At 40.5% G+C, this 8,508-nt stretch overlaps 1 protein-coding gene across 1 annotated transcript; it reads right to left on the minus strand.

Annotated features, from left to right (window-relative positions):
* On the minus strand, window positions 1-918 carry LOC129557364 (olfactory receptor 9G1-like). The gene has a single exon (XM_055427914.2). The coding sequence runs from the start codon at window positions 916-918 to the stop codon at window positions 1-3; it is 918 nt and encodes a 305-aa protein (XP_055283889.2).
* Between the last annotated feature and the right edge of the window lie 7,590 nt (window positions 919-8,508).

Genomic DNA, 8,508 nt, shown 5'->3' on the forward strand with positions numbered 1-8,508 from the left:
TTATTTGAAGGGTTTATTCATGGCCTCTTTCACATCCTTATTCCTCAAGCTGTAGATCATGGGGTTCAACATAGGAAACACCACGGTGTAAAATGTAGAAACTATTTTGTCACTATCAAAAGAATATTTAGAGCGTGGATGAGAGTAGATGTAGAGAATGGAGCCATAGTACAAGGTGACAGAGATCAGGTGGGAGGAGCAGGTGGAGAAGGCCTTGAGGCGGCCCTGGGTGGAGCAGATCCTCAAGATGGTGGCGATGATGAAGAGATAGGAAGCAAATATGAACACAGCAGGGGCAATGACATTAGAGGCCAGGAGGAAATACATCAGAGCCTGGTTGCCATCCTTCTTGCCACAAGCTAGCTTCACCAGGGGAAGCAAATCACAAAATAAGTCATCAATGACATTGTCATTACAGAAGTTCATGGTAAATGTTCTTTTGGTGATGATAGAACAGTTAATAAAGCCACCAAGGTATGAGGTGGCTACCAAGAATGCACATAGCTTTATGGACATGGCCTGAGAATAAATAAGTGGCTTTGAGATGGCCATATAACGGTCATAAGCCATGGCAGCCAACAAGTAGCACTCACTGTATGCCAGCCCACCAGAGAAGAAGAATTGGGCTACACAGCCAGCAAAAGAGATGCTCTTGTCTTCAGAGATGCAGGTCACTAGGATCTTTGGGGTGTAGACAGAGGAATACCAGAGATCCAGAAAAGACAGATTCCCAGTGAAAAAATTCATGGGTGTGTGCAGTTGGGAGTCATTACAGATCAGCACTATGAGGGCGGTGTTTGCTAGCACAGTCATAGAGTAGACACCAAGGAACACCACAAACAGGACCAGCTGTATCCTGGGGTCTGTCATGAAGCGCACTAGGATGAAGTCAGTCACTGTGTAATTGTTTCTCTCCATGGTTTCAGGGAATCTTACCTAAGAAGAGAAAAAATAAGTTCAGCTTGAATCACTGTGCTGAATGCATAGGAAAAGTGCAAAATAAAAGATATTATATCAGTGTCATACCTAGAAATCTATAATCCAAAAATGTCCACTTTGGAAAGAATTTTCATTTTGTAACAAACCACTGTTTACAGTTATATATTTTTCTCTTTCTTTTTTGAAAATTAATTTATTTTTTATTGAAGGATTATTGCTTTACAGAATTTTGCTGTTTTCTGTCAAACCTCAACATGAATCAGCCATTGGTATACATATATACCCTCCCTTTTGAACCTCCCTCCCATCTCCCTCCCCACCCCACCCCTCTAGGTTGATACAGAGTCCCTGTTTGAGTTTCCTGAGCCATACAGAAATTCCAGTTGGCTACCTATTTTACATATGGTAATGTAAGTTTCCACATTACTCCCATACACTTAAGTACATTAAATTTTTCAATAGTTTATTTGATCAAATATATCTTTGAATCAGGTAACTGCCAAAGTAGTTAAGAGCACTCCATGGATAGGAGCTAGAGATATTTTTACAGAGAAGACACAGAGCAGAGAGAAGAGGTCATTTGGTTGGCTCTGGATTAACAGGTTGCTTATTTTTGAAACCAATAATAAGCAAAAACCCCAGCTGACTGTTTGTGATTGTTGTCCTTAGCTTCACTCCATGTGATCAAGTGGACTGACTGTGGTTTAGTGCCTGGTTTGCTTACAGTGGTTATCAGTGTATAAATGAGACCCACTTTACTGTATTGTCTTCCTTGTTTAATGACTTTATATTTGATTCCAAATTTCTAAAGTTAGTTAATTTATTTACCTCTTAAGATGACCACTCAATTAAAAGATGAATGAACTCATCATTTCTATTTACTGTAATAAGGCAGTGGCACCCCACTCCAGTACTCTTGCCTGGAAAATCGCATGGATGGAGGAGCCTGGTAGGCTGCACTTCATGGGGTCGTGAAGAGTCGGACACGACTGAGCGACTTCACTTTCACTTTTCACTTTCATGCATTGGAGAAGGAAATGGCAACCCACTCCAGTGTTCTTGCCTGGAGAATCCCAGGGACGGGGGAGCCTGGTAGGCTGCCGTCTATGGGGTCACACAGAGTCGGACACGACTGAAGTGACTTAGCAGCAGCAGCAGCATTCTTTATATTGTCAATTTGCTTTTTGCTAAATGCTTGACATTTTAGCTTAAATTGTAACTTTTCTTGCATCTGAAATGCTGAATTCCATGTATTTTCATTATATTTTCAAAAGAATATTTTTTCTTTCAGTGCTTTTGTATACTGGAACACTGTTCACCAAATCAAATTCATACGCCATAATAATATCTATGTGGATAAGAAAGTATCCAGATTTTAGAAAGGGAATATTTACAAAATTTGGGGGGAAATATATACTGAAGGATGATATACAATGACAACATTATAAAATATACAGGGTTAACTATTTTCTACATATTCTAACAGTAAAAATATATTAGCAATAATCTAAAGACAGTTTATATGGAATTTATCCGTTCCGTTCAGTCGCTCAGTCGTGTCCGACTCTTTGCGACCCCGTGGACTGTAGCCTACCAGGCTTCTCCGTCCATGGGATTCTCCAGGCAAGAATACTGGAGTGGGTTACCATTTCCTTCTCCAGGGGATCTTCCCGACCCAGGGATCGAACCCAGGTCTCCCGCATTGGAGGCAGACGCTTTAACCTCTGAGCCACCAGGGATACATATTGCATAATTAATGTAGTACTAGAAACCTGGATTAATTAAATTTTTGCTGCTTTTATAAATTTTTATTAATAAGGATTTTTTTTTTCCTTCAGCAACCATTAGGCAAAACTACACATCTTTAAGGATAATTGTGAGAGCATGTATTCCATCTGATGATGTAGATATTTGCCACTCTTTTCAAGATTCCCTGAACATAGATTATAGATGTTCTATTGAAATGGATAGACAGGAATATATCTAGCTATTGTGCATTTGTATTACACTTAAGAGACAGCTCCAGTCACATTAATTTCCCACCAATCCGTCACTATATGTCTACTGCTGCTACTGCTGCTAAGTCGCTTCAGTCGTGTCCGACTCTGTGTGACCCCATAGACGTCAGCCCACCAGGCTCCCCCGTCCCTGGGATTCTCCAGGCAAGAACACTGGAGTGGGTTGCCATTTCCTTCTCCAATGCAGGAAAGTGAAAAGTGAAAGTGAAGTCGTTCAGTCGTGTCCGACCCTTAGCGACCCTACGGACTGCAGCCTACCAGGCTCCTCCATCAATGGGATTATCCAGGCAAGAGTACTGGAGTGGCTTGCCATTGCCTTCTCCGCACTATATGTCTAAATAAAATTTCTGGTATGTAGAATGTTGTTTCTCCTTTGTCTTGGAACTTATAAAAACACTCTGTTTGAACTAGACTATTAATATATTAATGAAACTCACTTCTGAGTAAAATATCAAAAAGTGTAAGATTGTTCCTCCTAGCTTTTTGTCACTCATACACTCTAAAGGTTTCTTCAAGACCAAGAAAACCTCAATCCAATGACCATTCTAATCCTCACCTGATTTGATCTTTAAACAGCATTTGAAATAGCTTATCAGTCCTTCCTGCTACACACACTCTCTTCACTTTATTTGCAGGTCATCAGACTTGCTTTGGTTTTCTTCTATCTCTAAAGCTGCATATACCCAGTGTTACCCACCCCCAACCCCCAGCTGCCTTTTTGAATTTTGGCAAGTCCCAGAATCAACCTTGAATCCCTTCTCTTTTCCACCCATGGTTACCTCTTGGTGGACCATACAGTTTAATGACTTTGAGTTATCTCTGTATATGAGACCCTATCTCCCTATCTACCTATATCATCTCTTGACCATTTTTATTCTCTGAACTTCGGACTTATGAATCTAAATGCCTACTTAACATTAGGAAAGACTGTTTCTAATATCTTCCCTAAGCTTACTTTTCTCTCAGACATTCACTGCAATAAATACATTATCTCCATTTAAGAATAATCACTGGATGTTTTGAATTCCTTTTTCTCTTTTATTCTGTAGGTGACTAATCAGCAGCATCTTGATTTTATCTACAAAATACATCTAGAACCTGACCAGTTGTACCCAGCTCCAGTGATTCCCCCTTACAATGACCACTCTCATCTCACGTTTGCCTTATTGCAGAGTTTCCTAATGGTCTTCCTGCATCCTTTCCACTTCCATCCCTACCTCACCTGAGTCTTTCAATAAGGCAGCCAGAGTGGTCCTGTTAAAATATCAGACAAACTATGTTACTTTTTACCTTCAAACACTCCAGTGACTTCAGAACTTATTCGAAGTAAAGTCCAAATCTTTATAAAGTTTCACAAGCTTATTTCCCTCCTGTTTCTGGCTCCTTCTGGCCTCCCCTTCACTCTTCACTCCACTGCAGCCCTGTCACCCTCCTTTCAGTTCCTGGAATAAACTGAGCTTGCTAAAGAACCATGGAGTGCTCCCTCCTATGGTTAGAACATCCTTACTCAGATATCTTTGTAACAAACACCCTCCCTTTTTACGGGTGTCAATTACTAGCAATATCACCCCTTTTCAGGTGTTCCCAGATCAAAGTACTATAATCCACTTCCTTGACATGTCTTATGTCTTTTTTATACTTTATTATTCTCCTTAGAGCTGCTTATTATCTAATATTATATACATATCACTGGGCTTCCCTGGTGTCTCAGATGGTAAATAATCTGCCTGCAACAATGGAGACCTTGGTTTGATCCCTGGGTCAGGAAGATCCCCTGGAGAAAGGAATGGCGACCCACTTCAATATTCTCTTGGACAGATGACCTGGTGGGTCTCAGAGTCAGATACAACTGAGCAACTAACACACACATATACATCTCATTATTTTAACTTTTAACTTTTTCTTTTTTCCCGTCATTAGAATATATTATTTCCTGTATGCTTTTAATGGAAAACACATATCAGTTCCATGTTTATCTCATCTTAATTCATAAGCAGGTTTTAGAAAAGGAAGAGGCACCAGAGATCAAATTGCCAACATCCGCTGGATCATGGAGAAAGCAAGAGAGTTCCAGAAAAACATTTATTTCTGCTTCATTGACTATGCCAAAGCCTTTGACTGTGTGGATCACAATAAACTGTGGAAAATTCTGAAAGAGATGGGAATACCAGACCACCTGACCTGCCTCTTGAGAAACCTGTATGCATGTCAGGAAGCAACAGTCAGAACTTTACATGGAACAACAGACTTGTTCCAAATAAGAAAGGGAGTGTGTCAAGGCTGTATATGGTCACCTTGCTTAATTAACTTATATGCAGAGTACATCATGAGGAACGCTGGGCTGGAAGAAGCACAAGCTGAAATCAAGATTGCTGGGAGAAATATCAATAATCTCATATATGCAGATGACACTACCCTTACGGCAGAAAGTGAAGAGGAACTCAAAAGCCTCTTGATGAAAGTAAAAGAGGAGAGTGAAAAGGTTGACTTGAAGCTCAACATTCAGAAAACAAAGATCATGGCATCTGGTCCCATCACTTCATGGGAAATAGATGGAAAAACAGTGGAAACAGTGTCAGACTTTATTTTTCGGGGCTCCAAAATCACTGCAGATGCTGATTGAAGCCATGAAATTAAAAGACGCTTACTCCTTGGAAGGAAAGTTATGATCAACCTTGATAATATATTAAAAAGCAGAGACATTACTTTGCCAACAAAGGTCCGTCTAGTCAAGGCTATGGTTTTTCCAGTGGTCATGTATGGATGTGAGAGTTGGACTGTGAAGAAAGCTGATCGCCGAAGAATTGATACTTTTGAACTGTGGTGTTGGAGAAGACTCTTGAGAGTCCCTTGTACCGCAAGGAGATCCAACCAGTCCATTCTAAGGGAGATCGATCCTGGGTGTTCATTGGAAGGACTGATGCTGAAGCTGAAACTGCAATACTTTGGCCACCTCATGCGACGAGTTGACTCACTGGAAAAGACTCTGATGCTGGGAAGGGTTGGGGGCGGGAGGAGAAGGGGACGACAGAGAATGAGATGGCTGGATGGCATCACTGACTCTGTGGACATGAGTTTGAGTGAACTCAGGGAGTTGGTGATGGACAGGGAGGCCTGGCATGCTGTGATTCATGGGGTCGCGGAGAGTCGGACACGACTGAGCGACTGAACTGAACTGAAATGAACTGAATTCATAAGCTTGTTAGGAGGTTTTATGGGTTGCTTATTTTACATGAACCACAATAGAAATTTAAAACTATATTGTGGCTGGGGAAAATCTTTGAAAGCATGGATACATGAATACTAAAAGTGGTTCCTATTTCTTTTGGGAAAAAAGTTTGAAAGTACCTGGACTCGATCTTAATATTATCTTTTCATTCTCTGGTTCTCAAGATTATTTATTTGTAAAGTGATAGTTAATTTTGAATGCTTGACTGTGAGTCAAGCACTATGCTTATTGTTTCACAGCATTTTGAAATTTATTTCGGCAACATCAATTATAAGCATGTTTAAAGAACAGAAGTATTGAAGATTAGAGAGAATTTTACAGAAGGCCAAACTGAGTTTTAATAAGTAGATAATAATTACGCAATTAGTAAGGAGTATTATCTTACTCCAGAGACCTGGTACTTAACCACTGAGTCACTCCTTTCATACCTGATATTAGGCTGAGTTCCTTGTTAGCTTTATAGGTCCCTGTTCTTTTGGTTATAATAACTGAACTCAACACCAGTAATATGATGCTGAAAGAATCAGACGCTGTCACCAGAAGTACCTCATGCATACGGTTTCAGATGAATGCTTCTAAGCAGTGTCCAAATCATTTCTGCAAAGTCCTATGTCTCTTATATTTTCAGCCAACATTGACTGTGAGTACAGAAACTTTATACTCACTTCACCCAGGTCCAGGTCACTGATCTATAACTCACAGTTACACCCCACAAAAGACCACACGGTGGATCCAGTTAACTTATACTTACTCAGGGTTTCCTGTGCATATGATTCCTGAAGTACCTCAAGACTTACAAACTATTTGGTTAATTGCCTTTGAAAGTCTCTAAAAGGCAATTAACCAAAAAGCTTGTCAATTTATTTAGAGGTGAAAAAATGGAATATTTTCTGCCATCTCCGTAAATAAAGGATGTCACAGTCACTAGCAATTGCAGCCACCAGGATGGTTAACCATTGAGCCCTGAGGGAATTCAGGAAAGAAAAGAATACCTGCCAACTAGCAGCCATCAGACTGCAGTCACTCCTTATGGTGAACTCTGAAGAAACTTAGGATGTGAATTACTGGCCCCAGATACCTGAGGCATATATCAAAGGCAAGATTTCAGAGAGCCCAGATCTTGCGTCTTCCCATACATAGAAAAGTGCTTAATTCTTTAACTTGAGATATCTGGTTTTATTTCATTTACTATATATAGATATATATTTTTATATTCAGACTACCTTCCCTTTTTTGCAAAAATCACTACATATCCTAGCTCCTTCCCTTTCTTCTTGGAAAAATTTCTCAGAGCCCTCTGAAAGGTTATCTCTTAGACTGTGCTGTGCTTAGTTGCTCAGTCATGTCTGACTCTCTGCAGCCCCATGGACTGTAGACTGCTAGGCTCCTCTATCTATGGGGATTCTCTAGTCAAGAATACTGGAGTGGGTTGCCATGCCTCCAAGACCTTCCTTCAGGGAATCTTCCCAACCCAGGGATGGAACCCAGGTCTCCCACATTGAAGGTGGATTGTTTACCATCTGAGGCACCAGGGAAGCCCAAGAGTATTGCAGTGGGTAGCCTATCCCTTCTCTAGGGGATCTTCTGGACCCAGGACTTGAATCAGGGTCTCTGGCTTTGCAAGTGAATTGTTTGCCAGCTGAGCTACCAAGGGAACCCCCAATCTATAAGTAGCATTTGAAATAGTTTATCAGTCCTTCTTGCTTGAAACAGTCTCTTCAGATTTCCAGGTTATCAAACTTGCATGGAGTTTCTTCTACTTCTAAACCTGTATGACCTCGGTGTTACTGCCCCCAGGTTAAATCTCTTCTCTTTTCCATCCACAATCACTCCCTGATGGACCACACAGTCTAATGACTGTAAATACTCTCTGCAGTCTTATCTATGTGTCTATCTATCTACCTACCTATTATTTCCTGACCATTTTCCTTCCCTGAAGTTCAGATTCATGGATACAAATGCCTACTTAACATCTCTTATAGGATGTCTATTGGTAAGTTTAGGAAAAACTGTCTTCCTAACAGTCCTTCCTAAGCCTGCTTTTCTCTCAATCTTCTTCACTGCAGTGAAGGCATTATCTTAATTTAGGGAAAATTATCAGACATCTTTTACTCCTTTTTGTCTTTTAAACTGTAGCTAATTGGCAACATCTTCATTCTACTTTCAAAGTATATCCAGAACTTAACCAACTGCTCCCAGGTTCAGTGATTCCACCCTACACTAACCCACTCTAAATTCACGTTTGTATTATTGCAGTTTCCTAATGGCCTCCCTGCTTCCTCTCTACTTCCATCCTTACCTCATTTGAGTGTCTCAGCAAGG

The sequence above is a fragment of the Moschus berezovskii genome, chromosome 7 (genome assembly GCF_049115385.1).
Source record: "Moschus berezovskii isolate FMDL1 chromosome 7, NW_MosBer_1.0, whole genome shotgun sequence".
NCBI lineage: Eukaryota > Metazoa > Chordata > Mammalia > Artiodactyla > Moschidae > Moschus > Moschus berezovskii.